This window comes from Myotis myotis, unplaced genomic scaffold, assembly GCF_014108235.1.
Source record: "Myotis myotis isolate mMyoMyo1 unplaced genomic scaffold, mMyoMyo1.p scaffold_m19_p_6, whole genome shotgun sequence".
Lineage (NCBI taxonomy): Eukaryota > Metazoa > Chordata > Mammalia > Chiroptera > Vespertilionidae > Myotis > Myotis myotis.
The window spans coordinates 794,953-819,526 of NW_023416368.1; the positions used below are offsets into that span (position 1 = coordinate 794,953).

General features: G+C 65.6%; 2 protein-coding genes across 3 annotated transcripts in view; one reads left to right on the plus strand and one right to left on the minus strand.

Annotated features, from left to right (window-relative positions):
* The first annotated feature begins 1,341 nt into the window (after window positions 1-1,341).
* ELFN1 (extracellular leucine rich repeat and fibronectin type III domain containing 1) overlaps window positions 1,342-24,574 on the plus strand; it is a 38,797-nt gene continuing 15,564 nt past the window's right edge. The window contains exon 1 of one of the 2 annotated variants that reach the window (XM_036315575.1): window positions 1,342-1,474. The gene's annotated coding sequence lies outside the window, so the exon portion shown is untranslated. Of the gene's footprint in view, window positions 1,475-4,852; window positions 4,929-24,574 lie in introns of those variants that run through there. The other variant, XM_036315576.1, reaches the window with a different exon arrangement.
* LOC118657823 (skin secretory protein xP2-like) lies at window positions 11,947-24,138 on the minus strand. Its single transcript, XM_036312458.1, has 3 exons — window positions 24,101-24,138; window positions 20,129-20,343; window positions 11,947-12,632 (listed from the first exon to the last, which is right to left on the minus strand). The coding sequence occupies exons 1-3, from the start codon at window positions 24,136-24,138 to the stop codon at window positions 11,947-11,949; spliced, it is 939 nt and encodes a 312-aa protein (XP_036168351.1).

Sequence of the window (24,574 nt, forward strand, 5' to 3'; positions counted from 1 at the left end):
AGGCGGCCCGCGCCGCAGCCGGGACGGAGTTGGAGAGGCCTCTGGATCGGACCCCGGACCCGAACCAGAGGCGGAGCCACCTTCGTACCCCCAGTCCCGCTGATCCCGGCCTCACGCGCCACTCCCACCCGGTCCCGGGCCCTCCTCGCGGAGGGTCCCCAGGCCCCCTCCCCGCCAGCAGCCGGCCTCGCCGCCCCGCCTCCCTTTGCCCACCCGGGGCGAGGCCGCGGGGCCGGGGGCGCGCGGGGCCCGCTGCTCCCGCCGCTCGCGCAGGGCCTGCTCGCAGCCGCCGGGCGGGGGCGCTCGTGAGCCTCGTTTGGCATTTTCTCCGCAGGCAGGGGCAGGGACGGGGGGCAGTGGGAGACGCCCCGGGGGCCGGGGGGCCGCTCCGGGCGGGCTCCGGGGGACGAGGGGGCTGCGGATTGAGCATCTAGTTTAGGGGCCGACCCAGCGATTTCGGACGCCGCGGGGTTCCGGAGGCGAAGGAGGGGGATGGGGGTCGATGGGAGGGAAATCCGCTAAACCCAGCCTCGCGGGAGTCGGAGGGGCCTGGCGGACCCCGCGCCCCCTCCCTCCCTCCCTCCCGCCGAAACGGGGGACGGGCAAGAGGAGGGAAGTGGGAGGGTCAGCGACCCGGGAGTGGGCCAGCCCCGGGGCTCCCGCCCCCTCCTCCCCGCCCCTGCCGGCTACGGGCATTGCGCGCGCCCACGCAGGTCCGACTTGGGGTCAACTTCCACGTGGTTCTCCGGGCAGGTGTGCGCACGGCAGGTCCACGCGCGTGCACGTCCCCCAGGTGCTCACCTCCCCTCGCCACCAGGGTCCGGACTCCCAGACCATGGGTGGGGGGCCTCCGCTCCGAATGGGGGGCGGGGGGCGCGGGCCAGGAGGAGGGGGCGAGTCTGCCTCTGGGCTCCCCACACCGCCCCTCCGCGCGCCCCAACTTCCCTGAACAGGTCACCCCTCGGCGCACCGGCGAGCGGGAGGGACACCGCCCGCCCCTCCGGCCGCCCCCGCCCCCGCCCTCCCCGCTCCGCTCCGCCACGGAACCCGCGCTCGCGCTCAGAGAGAATGAGCCACAACCTCGGCGCCGCCGCCGCCGCCGCCACCGCCACCGCCACCGCGACCACGACCGCGCAGGGGCCGGCGCCGCCGCTGCCCGGCCTGCCCTGCCGGCCCCGGACTCCGAGCGCGCGGTCCCCGCCGCCGCCCCGCGCTCGCCCCGCGCTTGACGCAGTGAGCGCCGCAGCCGGGTCCCCGCCGGCTCCGCGCCGCTCCCGGGCGCAGGCCGAGCCCAGCCGGGCGGGCTCCGGGCGGGGCGGGCAGGGCGCGAGGGGGAGGAGATCCGTCTGGAGCCAGCGAGCCCGGAGGAGGAAGAGGAGTAGGAAGGAGGGGAAGCCGCCGCCGCGCCCGGGCACCGAGCACGCACGCCCCGCGGCCGCGACCGCGCTCCGGCCCCGGCCCGCACCCGGCCCAGGTAGGAAGGGGCTGGGGGGGGTCTGCGCGGGGAGGCGGGGGCGGGGGTCCCTCTGCCGCAGCTGCGGGCCCGTGGGTCCCCGCCCCGGGGGGAGGCGGGGAGGACGCGCGCCGGCAGCCGCGGGGGTGGACGCGGGTCCCCAGCGGCGCTCCCAGCCCGGCCGCCCCAGCCCCCCGCGCCCTGCCCTGGGCGGCCGCGCGGGGCCGAGTCCCCCCGCCCGGGGCTGTTGTTGCGGCGCCTAGCGTCCGCGGTTTCCCGGCGCCCCGGTTCCGAGGCGGACGCCCCCGAAGTTCGCGTCCTCCAGCCCCGCCGGACAAACTTCCCTCCCCGACGCCGCGGTGGAAAGGGCGGGGACTCGGACCCCTCGGGCTGCGCGGCGCCGCGGGGACCCTGTAACTTTCCGGAGCCACAGGCGGGCTGGGCGGGGAGCGGGGGAAGGGGTGGCCTTGCCCGCGAGCGCTCGGTGGGAGTCGCGGCGCCCCAAGCTGGCCCGAGCACCCCCATCCGGAACCCCATCTCATAGTGGAGGGCACGCAGGGAGGGGCTGTGGGTGCCCAGCCTTCGCACCTCGGGCGGGGAGGGGGCAGAGCACCGCTCGCCGCTGGAGTCCTTGGCGGGGGGGGGGGACCCCCACCCCCAGTCCGGTCTCCGAGCCGGCACCGAGCTCGCGGGATCCACCGCTCTCGGCTATTAATAGGCACCAGCGACCTGGACCCCCGGCCCGGAGCCCTGACGCTGGGCTTGGCTGCGGGCAGGGTGGGACCCCAGGCCAGGGCTGACTGCTCCCCAGCGCTCAGAGCCCCCCATCCCGCCGCTCTTCCCTCCAAGTCCCCTGCCCTCCTCCCACTGTTTCTCCTCTGGTCTTGGGGTGTCACCCCCCAAGTTTTTCTCTTCTCAGACTGCATGGTGTGGCCGGTGGCTGCCCCATCAGGCAGGGGCCCAGCCGAGCCCTCCCCCTGGGGGTGTGGGGATTTCCCACGCAGTGTAGGGGGGGTGGGGAGCAGAGAGGTCTGCGAACCTCCTGAGCGGGTTGGGGTGTAGCTTCAGATGCAAGTGCACGGAGCAGGCAACGTCCTGGTGCCCCCCTTACAGGGAAGGCCCCCGGGGACTGGGTTCCCTCTACCCGACCACACTGCACCCCAAACTTGTTCTTCCCTCCTTGGGCCTGCTGAACCCCGGCCCAAGCAGCTTGGGGTCTGAGTCCCTAGGGCTGCCGGCCCCGCCCCCTCCGGTGGCTCTGGGACCCCGTGGGCCTCCAGCGCTGGGCGCCCCGCTGCCTCAGACCCCTGGTGAATGAGGGTCCCTCCTCTCCCAGCTTGGGGTCACGGGTTGTGGGGCGCAGTTCGGGGTCAGGGGTTGTGGGGCCCACGTCTCCAGCACAGGATTAATGACTTACACGCAGGCCCCAATCCGCTTGGCCACGGGGGAGGGCGACCCAGCTGAGACTCAGGGGAGGAGGTGGCGCCAGGATGGCTAATCTCTGCTGGGGAGTGCGTGTGGGGGGGACCTGGGTGCCCCCCACGCTGCTCTTGGCTCCCGGAGCCTCCAAGTGCCCAGGCTCCCGCGGGGACCTGCACTGCCCGTCCATTCGTCCATTCGACCTCTGAGCTCCTCCGCGGACCTCTGACCTTGGGCGGCAGGTGCTGGGGAGGCCCAGCGGGTGCGGGTCCAGGGCCTCCTCCTCGGCTGCTCAGCAGAGATGGGCTCAGCCTCCTGCCAGGGGGGTAGCCAGCCAGCGAGGTCGTGATCCGAGGCTGGCAGGCACCGCGCACAGTCCCTGCGCCCTGAGACAACATCGGATGCCCTCAGGCCTTCCCTTCCGGCGGGGCTGCACGGCCAGGGTCTGGGGGAGGCGGGGCTTGCCAGGGGACAGCCGCCCTGGGGCTGTAGTTCCCTTGTGGCCAGCCCTGCACGGCCGCGAGGCCAGAGGCTGGCAGGCTGTTTCTCGGACCTCGGACCTCGGGGAGGCCCGTTTCTTCGGGTGGGAGCCGCACACAGAGGGGCTCTGAGTGAGGAGGAGCGCAGCCCGCTCACGCCCGCTCTGTTCCGGTGCCCAGGCCGGCACCCGGAGGTCTGCAGTGCCCACCTGGTGACACATGGCCGCCCCTCGCCCGGCCTGCACCTGCGGGGACAGGGTCAGTAGGGAGCAGGCGAGGGGAAGCTGGGGCTCAGTGCGGAGGGAGGGGAGCGGGGGCCCAACCGCCTTCCTTCCTGTGCCTCGCCTGACCCCGGAACTTGTAGGTAATCGTGGGGCACCCTGGCTCCTGTCCCAACGCCCCCTTATGGCTCTGCACCCCCTTCCAAGGAGCCTCAGGGGCAGGCAGGGGGAGGGCAGCTCAGCGCCCACTCCCCGGCCCGGGCAGCCCTGTGCCCGCCCGTCCAGGAGCGGCTGGTGCCGCGGGTGCCGGGTCCATCCCTCCCGGCGCCACACACGATAGGACTGATCTTGATTTGCTGCCTTTGAATTGAGTCAACTCTTTTGTATGCTCGGTGAATTGCCCAGCTGCCGCGGAGCGGAGCGTGCTGGGGGTACTGAGGCCGGAGGCAGAGGCGGGCGGGGACAGGAAGCGGGGAGGGGCGCGCCGCGGGCCGGGGCGCCGGGTGCGTGGGGACAGCGGCCGGAGGCGCGGGGGGCGCCCACCCGCTGGCCGAGGGCACTGCCCGGGCGAGGAGTCCGCAGGAGGCGGCTCCGTCCTGGGGGTGGAGGCTGCCTCTCCGGCTCCGCTTCGGGTGAGCAGCGCGGCCTGGGGCCGCTCGGGCCTCTCCTGACTCAGTTTCCTCGCCGGTGACGGGCAGAAGCGGGGCAGCCGCAGACCCGGGTCGCGAGGGTCCAACAAGCGGCGGAGCGGGCAGAGCCTCCCGGAGGCACCCGCAGCGGCGGGGTGAGTGCGCGCAGGACGGGGCCGGCGGGGGGAGAGGGGCCGGCCCTACCTGCCCCCCACGTGCCCCTGCTCCTGGGTCCTCGCCTTCTCGGACGTGGGCCGGGCCGACCGAGGGCGCCTGGGCTTCGCTTTATGTGGAGGGGGCGGTGGGGGGCCTCCGGGCCTCGGCTGCCGCGCTCCCCACTCCAGTGCCGCCCCCGCCCCGCCGCCGGGAGGTGGAGGGCCGGCGGGACCTAGGAAACCCGGGGCTCCTAGCGCCTCCCTCTCCCGGCTCCGTCCCCTCCCCCCGGGCTCCCGGCGCGGCGCGAAGGATGGGGCGGCGTGGAGGCCGGGCGCGCGGCGGGGGGGGTTCGGGAGGGAGAGGGGGGGCGAGCCCGCGAGCGGATCGGCGGGGGGAGCGGGCGGGAGGGCGGCGCGCGGGGGGCGGCGCGCGGGAACGAGGCCCTCCTGCCCGCGAGGCGAGGGCGGGGCCGCGCGCGGATCGATGGGCGCAGCCGGGAGGCGGTTCAGTCCCCGAGCGAAGTTAGAGCTGAAGGACGGCGGCGGGCGCAGCGCCCGGACGGCGGCGGCAGGTAAGCGAGGAGCCCGCGGCGGAGCAGGACCCGGCCCCGGGGCGCGCGACTCCGGCCGCTCCGCACGTCGCGCTTCCGCGGGCGCCCCGCTCTCTCCGGAGTCCCGGCCTCGGTGTGCCCGGCCCCGCGCCGCCTCCCTGCGCAGCGGGCGAAGTTGGAGGAACTTGGAGCCGGCGGAGCGGGGTCCGGTGGGTCTCCTGGCCGCCCCGTCTCACTGACGCTCCCTCGCGCGGACCTGCCTCTGCCCTCAGCGCCCCTGCACCGCCCTGCGCCCCCGGCCGAAGCCCCGAGCGGCGGCTCCCTGCGCGCCAGCCCCCGCGGCCGCTGTCCTGACTCGCCGCCGTGCGCATCACCTCCCCTGCCCGCCCGCCGCCCCCACCCTACCCCGTGCTGTGCGCGGCCTCTCTCGGCACCAGCACCGGGCCCTGAACCCTTTGCCAGCGTCATTCCTGGGGGGAGAGGGGGCGCGTGAGCTGAGCTTCCTGGCCTCAGCCTGCCTCTAAAGGTGGGGTCCCTTCTTCCATCTAAAAGCCTCAGGCCGCCTTTCTGCTGAGGGGCGGGGGGCCTGCCGGGGTTCCCCTCGGACACAGACCCAGGGGCTCATCCAAACCCGGCTCCCCGGAGGAGGCATCCGCTGTGACCTTGGGGCAGATCACCGCTCAGAGCCTCAGTCTCCACATCTGGGAAGTGGGGGGATGATGGGAACCTGGGCGTTAGGGAGGGAACTGCGCAGTGACGGCTCAGCACAGGGACCCCCCCCCAAGCCCTCGGTTCGCAGAGCCCGCGGGGCCCCGCGTGGGAGCGCCCCCCCACCCCCGCCTTGGGCTGAGGGCTGCGCAGGGTTTGAGACCCCCAGGCCCCGGCTTGGGAAGGTGCCTCCCCGACTCTCAGGTCCCCCCCTGCCCGCGCCGAGGGAGCTGCGCGCCGGGCCTTGAAGCCACGGCTCCTCTCCTGGCAGCCTGGCCTCCTCTCAGGGTCCTGCAACTTTCCCCTTATAATTCTGTAGTATTGGGGGCAGACGCACAGCCCCCCTTTCCACACCAACAGCCCCCCAATTCCAGGTTTGTATCCCACTTTCTGGGAACAGGAGACACCCAGAGATGGCGGGGAGGGCAGGGGGGGAGGGTCGGGCACCATCTCTCCGGAGGCAGCTGGCGGGGCCAGGACCGGGCTCTGTGGTCCTTATTCTCGTGGGCAGAGGACCTGGGGCTCCTGGGGCAGCAGGTCAGGGGCTCGCCTCCCCACCTTGGACCTGCCCGTGCAGCAGAGCAGCTGCTCAGGCACCTTATCCAAGGCCTGGGAGCCCTGGAGGGAAGGGGGAGGGCATGTGGGGGGAGGGGGAGGGCAGGGCCTGGGCAGGGAGAACAGCACCCCTCCCTCACCCTGCAGGACCCCCTGGAAAACTCAACAAGTGCCTTTGGCAGCAGGACCCCTTCCCCCCAAGAAACAGGTGGCTGGGCCCCCAGGAGAGCCTGGGCCACAGCTTGGACCCCACGACCTGCCCTTAGATTCCTAGGGGGTTGAGCCTTTGGCCCCTAAACGTCCCGTCAGTGTCACCTGCTCCGAGGGAGGGAAGTCAGAGGGTGAAATGGGATGTTGGCCTGGGTCCCACAGCTGTGTCCCCTCCCCCCAGCACGTGCGCGCGCGCGCGCACACACACACATGTGCACACACATGCACCAAGCACGCACACACGTGCACACACGCACGTGCACACACAAAGCGCACACACGTTCACACGTGCACACACGTGCACTAAGCGCGCACATGAGCACTCACACCAGCTCTAGGTGTCCGTGGGTTTCTAAACACACAGGAGACTGCCCCTCGGACCCGGGGTCAGACTCTGCAGCACCCCCATCGGCCGAGGACTCCCGGGGGTGCGGCTGCCGGGGAGGAAGTGCGAGCAGAGATGCGTGGACTGGGGTTCATCTGTCTCAGGGGAAGCAGGCCGGCAGGCCCGTGCCGCTGGCCGGGGAGCGGGCAGCACCTGTGTGTGGTGTGGGGGGGACGCGGGAGGAAAAACGCGTGAGTGACAGGCAGGAGATGGACTGCCAGCGCGGGGGCAGGGGCCATACATTTCCGGGCGGGAACCTGGAGGCGAGGTGGCCCCGAAGCATGCACGTCGGCCGCTTTGCCCCCCCCCCCCCCTGTGCCCCTCTCTCTGTTCCGTGTGGATTCCGATTTCTCCAGCAGCTCAGGTGCCCGGCCTTGCCCTGCTGGGGTGGCTGACGGGAGCCCACGCAGGGACATGAACCATGATGTGGGCGTGTGGGCGGACTTTGGTATCAGCCATCCCAGCACCCACTGTACAGATGGGGAGACTGAGGCCGAGGGGCAGGAGCTTGTCTGAGGACGCCAGTGAGTGGGGCAGAGGGGGTGGGAGAGGGCCGAGCGCTCCGGCTGTGGGTTCAGGGCTGGGAATTTGAGCAGCGCAGGCCCTGCCTTGGCTGCTGCCCCCCCCCCCCCCCCCCCCCCCCCCCCCCGGCACCGCTGCCAGAGGGTGGCCCTGGTGGTGAGCAGGGGGGCTGCTGGGGCCTCGCGCCGGGCTGTCTCGCCCACCGGCTGAGACCTGGCGGAGCAGCTCCGGGCAGAGGAGAAGGCTTGGAGAGACCTCCTGGGCTCAGCAGCCCGCGGGGCAGGGACCGGGACCTTGACCGGGACCTTTGGCCATTCGAGCTGGGAGGGTCCCTGCCGGTTTATGCAGCAGCCACGCTGAGGGCCTACTGTGCGCTCTGCCTGAGCCTGGGGACGAGGCTCTGGCAGTGGTGGAGCCGTGTCCAGGGTGGGAGGTGGGAGATGGCAGTGCCCCAGACAGAAGTCTGTGTCCTCATCCCCCGATGGGGCCCCAGGGTCCCAGGGCAGGGAGGCAGAGCTGCGGCTGGAGTCCCCCTCCAGGCTGGCCTCAGCTGGAGAGAGCTGGAGCCGGCGGGCGGGGGGGGGGGGGAGCGGGGGACAGTCCCAGAGCCCAGCCCCACATCTGCATCTGTGCCCCAGCTCAGGGGCAGCCCCCAGGGCGGGGGACCTGAGTCTGACTCAGCGGGGCTTCCCTCCCTGCCCCACCACCAGCCTTAGTTCCTCAGGATTTAAGGCCCAGCTCGCCCTCAGGGCTCCCCTCCCCGAGTAGCCCCCAGCTCTTTGGGGGGGGCTCTGCCCAGAGGAGGGGGCGCTGGCCCTTAATGGGTGGCAGCGCTTAGGTGGTCTGGGAGGAGGGGCCCCCAGCACAGCACAGGCCTGGGGGCAGCGGCCAGCAGAGGGTGCTGCTGTCATCGCCCGGTTTCTTTCCGTCCCCCCCCCACCGCCCCCCCCCCCCGCTCCTCCCCCGCCCCCCCTCCCCAGACTGGGCCCCTCCCCTGTCAAGCTCAGACCCACCAAGGCTGGTGCAGGGAGAGGGAGTCCGGTGTCCAGGGCAGGCAGGGAGGCAGGGTGGGGACAGCCAGGGGACCGTCCTGCGGGCAGTGAGGACCCGTCCACTGTCTCGGAGAGGCCCGGAGTCAGCCCCTCCATTGAGCAGCTGGGGAAGCTGGGGCCCAGGCCGGAGAGTGGCAGTGAGGGACTCTGTGGGGGGACTTTGGTATCAGCCGTCCCTGCACCCGCTGCATAGACGGGGAGCTGGCAGGCGCGTCCCCCGGACCACACCCCCCTTGGGGAGGGCAGGGGGGCTTTGCAGGCCCCACCCTCTGCCCCCAGGAGCAGCCCCTGCAGAGGCCCCACCCGCACAGCCGTCCGGAGGCCTGGCCCCTCGTAGCCGGTCTCCCTTCGTGGGGGGGCCCGGTAGGCGGCCGAGAGAGAGAGAGAAAGAGAGAGAGACCAAGAGAGAGACTGAGAGAGGGAGGGTGCGGGAGGAAGCCCCAGGCCCGAAGGCCGGAGGCAGCAGCTAGCGTGGGGCGGTGGAGGGAGGCGAGGCCAGCGTGGGGTCCGGGGCCAGAGGCCAGGGCAGCGGGCGCAGGCCCGGCGTGAGGGTGGCGGTGCTCGGAGCCCGTGCGCTGTCTCTGCCTCGGGCCCCGGGGCCTGAGCGGCCGAGGGCGAGGGGGGCGCACAGCTCAGGGGTTCCCGGTGCTGGGAGGGGTGTTTAGGGGCACGAGTGGGAGTGAGCCGGCGGCTGGAGAGACGGGGGGGGGGGGGGGGGGCGGGGAGCCCACACGGGGCTCTGACGCCCGCTCGCTCTCTTCCCGCCCCATCTCTACCCGTCAGGGCGCGAGGGCGCGTCCGCGCGGGGCCGGGCTGCGTGCAGGAAGCCGAGTCTCCCCTCTGACAGCCGCTCACGCTTTCCAGGCCTCTTCCTGGCGGAGATGAACCCCTGAGAATGGACTGGTGTGAACCACGGTGCCTTTGGCACCAGGCCTGGAGGGGCCGGGGTGCAGCGGGGGCTCCTTGGGGGGGCACAGCTCAGGGCTCCGTTCGAGTGTGAGCGTGGAGCGCGGGCACTGGGTGTGCCCGAGTGCCTGCCTTGCACACCTGCGTGCGTGTGCGGCCCGGGTCCCCGCCCCATGCCGGGCCCCTCAGTCTGTGGAATGAACCTGTTTCTGGCTTTATTTTTTGCAGACTCAGTGGAGCGGCCCGAGGTTGCGGATCGGGGTGCGTGGAGAGCTCCCTCGGGCTCTTGGGACACTGCTTGGCGGCCGTGCCCTCGGGTCTGCGGGGCGGGGGCGGGGGGCGGGGGGGACTCAGGCCTGCGGGACTCCGCTGTCTGACAGGCTGTCCCCACGGAGCAAGCACAGGCCACATCTCCTCTGAAGGGCAGACGGCTTTTTAGAAAAACAGCTCCCCAGAAATCAGTGTCACCTCCGCCTCAGCCACTCGAGCTGGAGCTGAACGGCCACGTCCCGGCTGCACTGACACGTGAGGACGAGGACGAGCGGCTGCCACACCCACACCTGCAGGCACGCACATGCACACGCACGCACACACACATCTGACAGGCACACACACAACTGACACGCACACACACATCTGACACGCACACACACTCACTCTCGGGCGCACAGTGTGGCCTCCGGGGGCACAGCACACGGCACATGTCCATGCTCTCATCTCCCAGGCACACCTACAAGCACCGAGCTCATGTGGGCACAGCTGTGCCCAGCCCCTCCAAGTGGCATGCACCCCCCATGCCATCCCCGGGTGCGTCTCCACACGTGGGCGCGTGCCCGTTCATACGGGTGTGTCCCCAGCACGCTGACCTGACACTGCCTTTTTCTGGGGGGCTTGTGCTCCTGAGGTACCTGTGCAGGTGGGACAACCCCCAAGAGCCCCACCCCAACTTCCCTCCTGGCCCACACCTCACAGAGCCTGGAGCCCAGGGCCCGCGGTCACGCTGTGCCCTGAGGGGTCTTGGGGGAGGCGGAGGGTTCAGGCTGCGGGTCAGGGACAGGCTGGGACCTGTTCCCTTTCCGGGCCGTGCAGGGGACCCCTGGCTCCCCCCCACCCCGCCAGCCACAGTCTGCCTGCTCAGGACCCCTACACCCCCAGAACCCCAAAGCACGCCTGTCCAGTGGCGAAAGCAGGTTTGGTCGTGTTGCCCATTTCACAGATCAGGAAACTGAGGGTCCTGTGATGCTGTGTGGCTGACAAGTCTGGCGGGAACCACCTGTGGTGGTTTGACTTTTTAACAAACGGCCAAGCAGGGCTCCAGGGGCGGCACCGGTTCCCACGCCCTCGGCTGCACGGGCCCGTGCCTCCACGTCCCCAGGGTCCTTGCGGTCGTCTTGTCTGTTCTCGGTCTTCAGGTGGGCGGGCCGTGGGATCGCACTGGGTTTTAATTGGCATTTTCCTACTGACCCATGAGGTTGGGCATTGTTTCATGTGCTCATTAGACATGCATATTTCTTCTTTGGTAAAATGTCTATTCAACTCCTTTGCCCATTTTAATGGTTTAAAAAAATCTCATTATTGCGCTTTAACAGTATTCAGAATTATTGTGAGAGTTCTTCACACATTCTGGATACAAATCTTTTATCAGAAACATGATTTGCAAATAGCTTTTCCCAGTCTATAGCGTGTCATTCATTTTTTTTTTTTTTATTGATTTTTTACAGAGAGGAAGGGAGAGAGATAGAGAGTCAGAAACATCGATGAGAGAGAAACATCGATCAGCCGCCCCCTGCACATCCCCAACTGGGGATGCGCCCGCAACCCAGGCACACGCCCCCGACCGGAATCGAACCCGGGACCCCCCAGTCCGCAGGCCGACGCTCTATCCACTGAGCCAAACCGGTTTCGGCCATTTTTTTTTTTTTAAAAAAGGTGTCCGTTAGAACACAAACGTTTTGTTTCTAATAAAACCCAGTATCCACTGTTTTCTCATGGCGCATGTCGGTGTGCAGGAATGCTTTGCCTCATCCAAGATGCAAAGATTTCCTCTGTGCGTTCACTTAGGGTTCTCGTAGCCTTAGCTCTTGCATTCAGTTCTGTTGTGCATTTTTAATGTGTATGGATGGTGTGCGAGGGTCTGCGTCCTTGTGCGTATCTCACTGTCTCCGTACCATTTTAAAAATATGTATATTTCTGTTGATTTCAGAGAAGGAAGAGGGAGAGAGAGAAACATCAACGATGAGAGGGAATCACTGATCAGCTGCCTCCTGCACGCCCCCTACTGAGGATTGAGCCTGCAACCCGGGCCTGTGCCCTTGACCAGAACCGAACCCAGGACCTTTCAGTCCGCCGGCTGGCGCTCTCTTCACTGAGCCACACCAGCCAGGGCCCAGCACCATTTTTTGAAAAGACGACCTTTTCTGCAGTAAGCTTTCTGGGGATTGTACACAGTAAGGGTTTGTTTCCAAACTCAACTCTTTCCACTGATGTACGGGCTGATGAATTTTCTTTAGCGGAATTTGTTGTTGTGTTTTTCGGGTGCTCTGGTGAGTGGCATTATTCCCCAATTCCATTTCCGGGTTGTCGCCAGGGCACCAGAATCAAAATGAGCTTCGTGTCTTGATCTTTTATCCTGTGACCTTGCTGGGCTTCGTGACGTGTGTCCCAGGGGACTCCCGTGGCCCCGGAGGCTCCCCACATGCCATCACGGCCCCGGGCAAGCGGGAGAGGAGAGGCCGCCCTCGGGCACGGGCGCCTGTGGCACCCTCCCGGCCTCGCGCTGACGGGGCTCCGGATCAGTCCCGCCGCGCGGAGCGCAGAGGCGGCCGGTCTCCCGGGAGGCGGGCGCTGGAGCCGCGGGTCCCACGAAAACCACAGGACGGCCTTCCTCCGTCCGGCGGGACGCCCCCTCGTGCTCCTGGCTTGCGGGGTGGCCGCCACCCTGCGGCGGGTCTGCGCGGGGTGGGAGCTCGCTGGGCCCGGCGTTCTCGCGGCTGCCTGACTCCCTGCCTGCCCGGAGGCGTGCCGGTCCCGGCTCCTCGCGGCGTGGCCCCTGTGCCCGCCTGCTGCCCCGGCTCGTGAGGACGGACAGCTCGCCCAGCGTCGCCGAGATGGCCACTTTCCCGTCTCCCTGTGGCCAGTCGCAGCGGGGGCCCGAGGCCCGGGAAGGACCGGCCTCGGCCTGGGGCCTCGCGGGGGCTGCCCGTTTGCTGGCCGCGGGGCTGCCTATCCTGCCGTCAGTGCTGCCGAGCCGGAGCTGGTGCCTCGGCTCTGAGTCTCGCAGCCTCACCGGGCAGCTGCCAGCCCAGGGCCTGCAGGGCGCTGGGTGCCGCCCGCTGAGCGGGGAGGGGCCGGGCCGGGCCGTCCGGGAGGGCGCACAGAGCCGCCTTTCTAGCCCAAGGGCGGCAGCTCCTCGTGAACTTCAGGAGGCTGAGTGGTTCTTTTGATGGCTTTGACTGGCTCGTGGCTGTTCGGGGAGGACTTGGCGCCTCCTCACTCCCGCCTGCCAGAAGGCGCAGCCCTGTGACTCCAGCTTCTAAAAACAAAATGAAAAAACAAAACACCCTTGGCATCGGGGCTCCGTGGATGATCACAGAGCGCGATTCCCATGAGAAGCATCTGGGGCAAGAATCAGACCTTTCCCGCCCCCCAGACGCCCCCCTGCCCCCCCCTTGTGATCCCACCCCTTCTCTCCTCAAAGGGAAACATCGCTTTCCTGTTTCTATGCTTTAGGGGTGGAGCCCCCGCTGGCTCATCGGAGGCCGGCTTTGTTCAGCTCAGCATGTCGGGGCCTAAGCACTGGGCTGTAGACAGCGCCCCGCTTAGCTTTCTGCTGCTGATGACTCGGGCTCCCGGCTTCGGGAGTTACGGGCGTCCTGTGTGACACCCTGTGCTTCCCCCCTGGGGGCACGCGCCCTCATTTCTGCTGGGCAGTCACCTGGAGGTGGGGTGGAGGTTGTGCGTGTGTTCCATTGTAGTGGGTATTGCCAAGGAGTTTGCAGAAGCGGTTGCACCAATGTAGTCCCCCGGTGAGTGCCGCCCGTCGGCACCAGCTCAGCGCGGGTTGCCCGCGTCCTCGCCAGCACTTGAGCTTGTCGGTCCTTTTAACCTTAGCCCTGCCTAGGTTTGGGTATTTGGATGTTCTCTTTGGTGAAGTATCTGTTTCTCTTCATCCGCGTTTCTGTGGGGATGCCTGTCTTTATCGTGCACGTTTGTAGGAATTCTCTACGTATCCGCAACTCTTCCATTCTTTCTTTTTTACGTTTTAAAAAAAATTTATTGATGTCAGAGAGGAAGGGAGAGGGAGAGAGAGAGAAACATCAGTGATGAGAGAGAACCATGGGTCTGCCTCCTGCATGCACCCTACTGGGGATGGAGCCCGCAACCCAGGCACGTGCTCTGACCGGGAAGCGGACTGTGACCTCCTGGTTCATAGGTCAGTGCCCAACCACTGAGCCACACCGGCCGGGCTCACTCTTCCCTCCTTGAATGTGCAGGTCGCCAGTGCCTCCCTCCGCCCCCTCCAGGCTGGCCCTCCACGCCTCCCATCACGCCGTTTAACGAGAAGCTCTTCCTCCCGCCGCCCACGCCGTCCGTCCCTCCTGGGCAGCGTGTTTTGTTGCTTGTCCCACGTCTTTTCTTGCCCTGGGTCCTGGACGGTGCCTTTCACCTTCTAGAAGCTTCACGTTTTCGCTGTTGGCTCTTAGACTTTCCCTCCACCTGGAATTAAATTTTTCCCTGTGGCGTGAGGTAGGGGTCAAGTGTCATTTCTCCATCCTATATAATAAAAGCCCAATATGCAAATTGACCGAACATAAGAACAACCGGTTGCTATGACATGCACTGACCACCAGGGGGCAGATGCTCAACGCAGGAGCTGCCCCCAGCCCGCAGGCCCCAGGCCAGCCAAAAGGATGCCAGCGGGCCCCCCCACCCCCCGGATCGTCCCACCGGTCGCCCCACAGATTGGCCCTGATCGCTGGCCAGGCCTAGGGACCCTACCCGTGCACAAATTTTGTGCACCAGGCCTCTAGTATATATATATATAAAAGTCCAGTTGATCTTCCACCTTTGATTAAAAGTACCATTTCCAATGGGGTTATTTAACTCATTCAGAATTAGGGTTTTAGTGCTGAGATCACTGTAGAGTCCCCTGCTGCTGTGAGAAGTAGTTCAGGGAGCCACGCGCCCTCTATCCAGCTTCCCGCAGTGGCACTACCTTGCAGCACCGTGGTGCAGGCAGCTATGGTATCGACAGCGACACAGACCACGCACAGAACAGTCCGTCCACACAGCTCCCTCTTGTTGCTCTGTTACAGCCGCACCCTGCTCCGTCCCCAGCCCCACCTCTGACCCCTAATATGTCTCCATCTCTATAGCCAATGACAGAATGGGCCCTCCTTGAGCTGCTTGAGTACCTGGCACCCTGAAAAGGTGCTGGGCCAGGATTTGAGGAGCTGGGCTCTAGCTCTAGTCCAGAACTGGTACCTCACATGTTTGATGTATTTATAGACCAACTAGAGGCCCGATGCACAAAATTCGTGCAAGGGGCTTGGCCCTCGCAGCCGCAGCCGCTTACCTCGGACCTCGCAGCCCCAGCTTCGTCCGGAAGGTCGTCCGGCTGCCCAGTCTAATTAGCATATTATGCTTTTATTATTATAGATGAATGGGTGAATGGATGGGTAAAGGTGGTGGGTGTGTGGATGGATGGATGGTGGATGGATGGATAAAAAGGATGGGTGGATGGATGGTGGATGGATGGTGGCTGGCTGGCTGGCTGATGAAAAGGTGATGATGGATGGATGGTGGATGGATTGATAGATGGATGATGGATAGATGGTTGGATGGATTGATGGATGGATGGTGGATGGATGGATAGATGGATGGATGGTGGATAGATGGTTGGATGGATTGATGGATGGATGGTGGATGGATGGATAGATGGGTGGATAGATGGGTGGATGGACGGTGGATTGATGGGTGGATGGATGGATAGATGGATGGATGGTGGATAGATGGGTGGATGGACGGTGGATTGATGGGTGGATAGATGGATAAAATGGCTGAAAGTTGGATGAGTGGATGATGGATGGACGGATGAGGTAGATACACCTGCAGACATTGGGAGAAGACAGTGCGAGCTTGGCCAGGGCTTGGAAGAAACGAGTGAGGAAAACCCCAGCTCAAGAGACTGGTGTATCAGACGGCAGAAGCTGCCCCGAGGGCCCAGAGGGGCGGCTTGCATGGAGCCTGGGAGGAGCGGAGTAGGCGATCGCTCTGCCTGAGTCCAGGTTCATACCCCCCTCCCCCCAGTGGCGGGGTCTCACCCAGGGGTCAGGTCACCTCCCTGGGAAGCAGACGGCGGTCAGTCTGACCACCTTGGCCTGCGCAGGGGGTGGGGTGGGGTGGGGGATCCAGGAGCCCGGGGTCTCCATCCATGGCGCCCACACGCTGTTCTGCAGCCTCAGTGACCTGCCCTGGAAGCAGCACTTATTGAGCACCTGCTGTTGCCGGGCCTGGGCTAGGCCCCGAATGGCTCTGGGCCCCGCGCTGGGCTGTCTCCAGGCTGCATGCAAGGCCGGCTGGGGAGCCTGGGAGGTGTTTAACTTTGAAAAATGGACCTTCACAGCTCATTAGGCCTCAGCGCGGCCTGGCGCCTCGGGCGGCGGGACGAGGAAGGTGGCCCTGCATGAAGCAGTCGACGGGCTTCAAGGCCGACTCTGCATTCCTGACCAGCGCCGTCTGCCTGCGGCCTGCAGTGCCACCGGCTGCGCTGGCGCGTGGGCGCCAGGGTGGCTTCCTGGCGGTGCTGGCACCAGGGACTCCTGTCGTCCCCACTGCTCCGGCCGCCTCTCCCGGGCCACCTGGCTGTGTGGTCTTGGACAAGCCACCCTGACCCCGGGCCTCGGTTTCCCCACAGCTCCGTGACCGGGTGCCCAGGGGAGATGCTGGCTGTGAGGGGCAGGCTGGCCTTTCTCAGGGGCAGAGGGGCTGCCGGCACCTCCTCCCCCAGCCCCCAGGGCTGGTCTCTGGGGCCTGGACAGCTGGTTCCTGCCCTCCCGGCCAAGCCCCGGCTCTCAGAGGGCCCCACTTGCTCCGTGCGTGGCCGCGGGGCCGGGCCAGGCTGCCGTGTGGACCCTGCCAGGCCCCAGCGCCGGCCTCCTGGGGAAGCAGCAGCCAAGAGAAATGAGAGCTCTCCCCGGGGCGGAGGCGCCTGAGGCTGTAAACGTGGAATCCAGTACATTAGCTCCCCTCGCGTGTGTGTCAGACTCGGCGCCACAAACACGAGAGGCTTGGGCCCAGCGGCCGCTCGCTGGCGGGTGATGCCTCCCCCCCTCCCCCCCCCAGCTCTGGACTTTCTGAGGCTCAGTGACTGGGCAAGTTCCCCTCTTGCTCTGAGTCTGTATTTCTTTCATTGGAAGTTGTGGGAAGTGTCCTGAATTCCTTCCTCGAGGAGTTAGGGGCTAAGTTGAAGTGAGAATGTGACAGATGGTGGTCAGGCCTGTGTGCGGCCTGGCTGGGCCACATGCGCCCCTGGCTGACGTGTGCTTGCACACAGCCTGCGTGCACATGTGTGTAGATCTGCAGCTGCGTGTGCAAGTGGGCACATGTGTGGACCAACAACTGTGCATGCAAACGTGCACACATGTGCATATAAATGGCTATGTGCAAGCATGCACACGTGTGCATATAAACAGCTGTGTGTGCAAGCATGCACACATGTGTGGATCAGCAGCTGTGTGTGCAAGCATGCATGTGTGTGCATACAAACAGCGGTGTGTGCAAGCATGCACATGTGTGTGGATCAGCAGCTGTGTGTGCAAGCATGCACACGACACGGGCGCTGTATGTGGGCACACCAGCAGACCTGTGTATACACCATGTGTGGATACCTTGGTGGTGCCCGCAGCCTTGTGTGAACACAGACAGGTGTGCCACACTCACCCCTCCCACCGTCTCCATGGCAACGCCAAGCGCGCAGAGCAGGTGTCTGGGCGATGGAAGCGGTGCTGACAGGTGGGGCCCACGTGACGGTGGTGTGGAAGTCCTTCCTCTCCCCGTCCCCCGTGAGCAGCAGGAGTGGGAGGCATTGGGTGGGGTCAGCCGGGAGGCCCCGCTGGGTTGTGGTTCACGCGGGAGGGCAGCCCAGCCCTGGGTGCTGGGACGTTGCCAGGCGAGGCCGCGGGCCCGGCCATGGACCAGCGCTCAGAGCCGCACCGCCCCGGGGCCCCGTGTGTGCTCTCTAGCCCCTTCTAGGGAGGGAAACTGAGGCTTCCGCCAGCTGTAGTCATCGTCCCGCCGGCCAGCCCTGGGTGGACGCAGGCCCTGCCCACCTCCATGCCCCTCCCTGTAGGAGGGGACGAGGCTGCCCTCGCCTTCACTGCCTTCACAGGTTCTGCCTCCTGCCGGCGGCTTCCCCGCCCCCCCTGCCATTTGCCTGATGTCCGGAGACCTTTGCTGTAGAGCAGGCCCAGCCAGCTTCTCCCTCTGCTGGCCGCCCGCGAAGTCAGCGCAGCTGGCAGGGTTCCCATGGCAACCGGGTGCCCTCACCCAGGGCCCAGGAGGCTGGAGCTGGTGGGCGAGCCCGGGAGGGGATTCCTGGCTCCTCAGCCTCACAGGCGTGCGCTCCACACTGGAGCCCCCCCCCCCCCCGCTGCTCCAAGAGGGATACACCTCCAAGGAGGGGCCCCCAACACCCAGACACCCGCCTGCCCCGTGTGGGGACCCTCCCAGGAGCGAGGGCACGAGGCACGAGGCTGGGACACACAGACTCCTGGTCACCAGGCCTGGCTGCCGGCTGCTCGGCTCCGAGTGCCTCTGCCCAGGCGCCTCCCTGGGCCCCCTGGCTCTCGGTGAGCTCTGGCCCCGCGGTAGGGAGGGGACAGTGGGGGTCCTGTCCCATGGGAACTAGATCCATTCATTCTGGGGAAAAAACACCTTCTGTCACACAGAGGTGGGGCTCGTCTCCCCGGCCCCATCGCCCGCCAGCCAGGGGCGTGGCGCTGTCCCCCGCGGTCCCCGTGGGCTGGTGGAAGGACGCTGCCCTCACAGCCCACCTGGCGGTCAAGGCGTCAGAGTCCCGTGTGTCCACTTGGCCTGCGTGGGGAGGGGCTGGCCACACAGGGTCACACTGGGCCCAGCCTTGGTCCGATCGTGTCCCACGACCAGGCGGCCTCGGGCCCTGTGGCTGCTCAGGGACTGGCCACCGCCCCCTCCACCGTGTGCTCATTTCGGGCGACTCTCCCGCAGCCCCTCGCTCTCCAGGGATCTGAGAGCCGCGTGTCACGGGAAAGGCTCCGGGGAGTTTGACGGCGACGCATCGGGCCTATCGATCCCGCGGACGCTCATGGCTGAGGCCCCAGGAAGTCCAGGCCACGCTGGCCTGTGGGTGTCTGTCTCCAGCCCGTGGCCAGGGCTGTGCTGACCTGTCCGTGGGGTTTGTTATGCCCACAGTCGCACACTGAGAACAAGCACAGTTCTGCGTCTTCCTTTCTGAATCCTGCCGTGTTTCCTCCTTCCTCTCCCCTCGCTGCACCGGCGGAGTGCGGGCGAGTGCGGGCGGCAGCGGCGCTGGCAGGAGGCCTGTCGTTTTGTTTTCGTTGTTTTTAATCCTCACCCAAGGATATTTCCCCACTGATTGCTAGAGCGAGGGAAGGGCAGAGAGCAATATCCGTGTGAGGGAAGCACATCGATGGGTTGCCTACTGCACGGCCAGGGCCCCAGGGAGAAGCCTGCCCTTGACGGGAATCGAACCTGGGACCCTTTGGTCCACAGGCCGACGCTCTATCCACTGAGCCACACTGGCCAGTGGGAGTCCTTGGTCGGTCTTGATCTCAAAGGAAACGCTTAGGTCTCGCTGTTGGCGTACTGCCTGCTGGAACCGCGTGTCTGTATTTCCGACCGGCTTCCCAGAGAGGCCCGCCCGTTCCGCCGTCGCCTGGCCGGCACCCGGAGCACCTTGGGGCCCCCTGTGGTGGTTTTCAGATCCCCGCTCATTGACGAGCCTGCAGGGTGTCGCACTGTACCCTTCAAACGTGCGTTTCCCTGGTTATGCAGGAGGGTGACCGTCGCCCCGTGTCCCTGCCAGCCGCCCGCGTGCCCTCCTCTGCGCGGCTCTGCACCCCTCGTCGCCAGCCTCACGTCGGGGTCCCCTGATCAGCCCCCGAGATCGCTGCCCAGCGAAGCCAGTTATCGTTTCTCGGTCGGTTTGGCACAGTCGTCCCCCCTTAACGTTGCCCATCTTTTCGTTTTTGTTTTGTCTTTTATGCCCCTTCCCTCATTCTCATGGTCAGGTCTGCCTCCCGCTTCTCTTTCCGATTAGCTCGGCGCCCCGGAGCTGGGAAGCCGCGCTCCCTCCCGAGGGCTGATAAGTATTGGATTCTGTTTTCATCTGGCTTTTTTATGGCTTAATATTTCACAGGTAACTGTTGACTCCGTCTGGAATTTGTGGGCTGTGGGGTGTGAAGCGGGGAGTTAATTGCTGCTCAGGTTTCCGGGGGAGGGACCTCATTTGCACTTTGGAGTCTCGGGGCTCTGCCCCCAAACCCCCAGCCCCCACCACCCCAGTCCCGGCTGAGTGGGGGGGGGATTAGAGGGAGGAGGGAGGGCCTGGTGCAGCTGGAGGGGATGGCGGAGCCCTAATTAGCATCCGGACAGTCCCAGGCGGAGACTCTGCCCAAATTCAAATCAAAAGCAAAAGCTGGTAGTGCAGCTTAGCAGGATGGGGGGGGGGGGGAAGAGGCTTGGGGCCCGTGTCTTCATGTGTCTGAACTGGGGGGGGTTGGACTAATGGCCCCGTCCTGTGTGTCGTCACCGGGAGTCCATGCCAGTCCATGCCGTGGGCGCAGGTCCTGCGAAAAGCCAGGGTCGGGCCGACCAGCACAAACCTTGGCTCACCTCTGTGACCTTGGGCAAGGACGTCCCTTCCCGCAGCCTCAGTTTCTCCATCTGGACAATAACGTCGCGGCCCCCACCTGGCGGGCTCTGGGGGACCACGCGGTGCTTAGTGGCGGCGGCGCTGGCCTGGCTGCTCGCGAAAGGGGAGCTGCCGTCCGTCTGTCCGAGGGCTTTTCCTGTGGGGGCTCTGGGGGGGCCTGGCCCGCTGTGACGGGGAGGGGAGGGGCGCAATGGGATGGTGAGTAGGGCCACCCGTGTGCCAGGCAGTGGTCTGGGCCTGCAGTGAGGCCAGCTTGGGGCCTGGCAGCCCTTGGTCCGGAGAGGGCAGCCCTGCTCCTCCCACCGGGTGGTCGGTCGGTTGGTCGGTCGGTCGGTCGGTCGGTCGATCGGTGGGGAAGCGACCTTGGGCTGGACTGTGAATGCTGAGGAGTCAGGAGGGGCAGCTGTGGGAGGAAGCCTTTGGCTGGGGCACCATCAGGTGCAGAGGTTTTGAGGGGCCACATGCTGGGGGAGGTGGAGGAAGGACGGAGCCTGCAGTGGGAGAGGTGTAGCCTGAGGGTGGCAGGTAATGGGGGTGCACCTGCAGGCCCCCGAGCAGCCGGCAGCCCCCCACTTCACAGACAGGGCTCCTGGCTCCCGACAGGCCAGGCCCAGATTGTGGGGGAGGGAGGTCACCCCGATCGCGGCTGGGCTGGTCGAGTCTTCCCGCTCCCCGTCTCCTGGCCTGGTGGGGGGCTGGGACGCTGTGGAGATGGGGGGGCAGGTGCAGCTGTGGGGAGCAGGCTGCTGGCGTCAGCAGGAGCCCCCTCCCTCCTGGCTAAACAATCACCGCACAAAATATGCAAATGGTATAATTACTGTTATTTGTTTTGCTGATATAAGTGTTTGAAATGCAAATGTCAAGTTTGGGCTTCTCATTTTCCACCCTCTTACCCGGCTTGCCTGTCCTAGGAGGAGGAGGAGGAGGATATGGGGCGCCTCCCCCCAAACCTGCACCTCCCGAGGCTGGGGAGCCAGGCTGGGCTTTGCTCCCTGTGGCTTTCTCAGCCGCCTGTGAGGCACCGGATGGCGGGGTGCAGGGCCCCACCCAGCTGCACATGGGGCCTGAGGAGGGGCCTCAGCCCGCTGCCGCTTGCAGCCTCAGTTTACCCATCTGCGTCTCAGGACCCACGCTCCTCCAGACTAAACTGGTGCCTCGACAATCCGTCGATGGGCTTGGGCCTCAGTTTCTCACCTGAGGAACCCCAGGTGGGTTCCCACCTGCAAGTGGAGACTTGGAGCCCTGGATGGTCTTTGGGGGCCCAGGTGGACCCCACATATCACTGTGTGTGCACTTCCAGGGTGGGGTGTCCTGGCCCCTCTGCCCAGGCGACCTCTGAGGATCTCAGGGCTCCCAGGCCTGTGGGTTCAGACACTCCTGGGCTGTGACCCCCTCAGAGGCAGTCACCATCACCCCCTTTTGACGGGGTAAACTGAGGCACAGCATTCCAGGGCGTCAAGGTCACCCCGTGCGCTGGCAGCTCCGCCTGGTGCCGCGCCCCTCCCCCTCCCCCTCCCCCCACGGCAGGGCTCCTGGAGTTGGACCAGTTTCACCCGATTTCAGCGGCTCGGCGAGCGCCCCAGCGGGCTCACCCCATCCTCCAGGAGCACAGCCCCAGGCCCCCCCCCCCCCCCCCCCCCCGCCGTGCTCCCTGCCACTGGTGGCACCTCGGGCTGGTTGGGGACAGGAAAGGTGGGAAGGGTGTAGGGCTCCGGCCTGGCAGGGCCCTTGGACCCGGGTCTGTGCGTCTGCAGTGATGCTGATGGGGAGTGAGAGCCGGGGAGGTGCCCGGGGTGAGGACGCAGGACCCGCTGGCTATCCCGGAGGGAGCACGGAGCTCCCCAGGGGACGGCCTGGCTTCTGACCCATGTGGGGGGGTCCCCATCCGCCCGGCCTTTGCTAGAGCCCGAGAGGAGCTGGTTGTCAGGGCACCAGACCCAGGAGGGGAGAGCAGGTGGTGCTGGGCGGGGGCCGGGGGGGGGGCATTCAGGGGGCACCTAGTGGGGCGAAGGCCTGGAGGCAGGAAGGGACATGGCACTGCCCGGGGCTGGGGTGCCGCCTGGAAGTTCTGAGTTCCCACAGCCTCTCAATTTTTATTCCAATTACCTTTTCCAGGATAGGTTCAGTCTCATTTGCATATTCAAATACAGACTATTATTATTTCAATTAGCTGTTAAGTAATTAGCTCTAATTGATGAACATTCCCCCCACTTCCCCATATTTTTTGGTTATTTACATCTGCTTCTAACCAACAATTTTAGGTAATTACATGCCACTCACTCGTCTGTTTGCGCGTGTGCCACGTGCACACACACACACACATCCTAACACACACCCCCCCCACACACACACACATACACACACACACTCACACTCTATACACACACACACACCCTTGCACACACACACATCCCCTCACACACACATACACTCACACACAGACACACTCTATACACACACACCCCCTCGCACACATACACTCACACACAGACACACTCTATACACACACCCCCCCTCACACACACACACACTCACACATTCACACACACACACACTCCCTCACACACTCACACACTCACACACTCACACACACTCACATTCACACTCTCACACACACTCACATTCACACTCACACACTCACACACACACACACACACACCCTCACACACACACCCCACACACACACTCACACCCTCACATTCACACTCACACACTCACACTCCCTCACACACACACACACACTCACACACACACCCCCTCACACACACACCCCCTCACACACACACACTCACACCCTCACACCCTCACATTCACACTCTCACACACACACTCACATTCACACTCACACACTCACACACACACACACACACACCCTCACACACTCACACACTCACACACTCACACACCCTCACATTCACACTCTCACACACACACTCACATTCACACTCACACACTCACACACACACACACACACACACACCCCCTCACACACACCCCCCCCACACACACTCACACCCTCACATTCACACTCACACACTCACACTCCCTCACACACTCACACACTCACACTCCCTCACACACACACCCCCTCACACACACACACTCACACCCTCACATTCACACTCTCACACACACACACTCACACCCTCACATTCACACTCACACACTCCCTCACACACACACACACACACTCACACTCACACCCTCACATTCACACTCTTACACACTCACACTCTCACATTCACACTCACACACTCACACTCCCTCACACACACACACACACACACACACACACCCCCTCACACACACCCCCCCCACACACACTCACACCCTCACATTCACACTCACACACTCACACTCCCTCACACACACACACCCCCTCACACACACACCCCCTCACACACACACCCCCTCACACACACACACTCACACACTCACACCCTCACATTCACACTCTTACACACACACACTCACACCCTCACATTCACACTCACACACTCACACTCCCTCACACACACACACACACACTCACACTCACACCCTCACATTCACACTCTTACACACTCACACTCACACCCTCACATTCACACTCTTACACACACACACTCACACCCTCACATTCACACTCACACACTCACACTCCCTCACAAGGCAGGTTCCTTCTTGCCTTTCAGTTCCCACTCTTAGCCCCGGAGCCTGGGAGCGGCTCCTGGGGGGGGGTGCAGGCCGACCGAGCAGGGGACACGCCCAGGTCCTCCTGAGGGTCACCACTGACCTCCAGGGGCTCAAGGTGAACCCGAGCCCCCTCAAACCTTGCTCCCAGAATCCCCCTTGTCCCAAAGACACCCCGACCGCGGCCTCTGGGCACCCCTCTCCCCTTCCCTCCTCGATGGGAGTTGGTGGATCACGTGCGGCCAGTCACCCAGCGGCCAGTTCTTCCACGCCCGGCTCCATGCCCATCTCGGCCCTGGGCCCTGGGAAGAGGGCTCCCCTCTGAGCCTCAGTTTCCCGCCTGCGACACGGGGGTCGGGTGAATAATGAGTGAGGGCGAGGTGAGGCGACGCGTGACCGTCCTCAGCCCAGAGCGATGCTCAGTGTTGCGGGGGGAGGGGGGGGGCGGCGCGTGGCTGAGGGAACCATGACCCTGTGGGCCTGGGCGCGGCAAGGTCACTGCTCGCGTCCTGAGTCAGTCGCCAGCTGGTCTGGCTCCGGAGCCCGAGCAGGGCACCCTGGGGGGGGGGGCGGGAGGAGGGTGCCCTGGGGGGGGGGTGGAGGAGGGGGAGGAGGGGGAGGAGGGGGAGGAGGGCACCGGTGGAGAGAGCCCGTCAGGGAGGGGGTTTCTGGCTGACCCTGCAGGGCGCTTGGGCTGAGGGATACGGTGCACATGGGAGCTTCC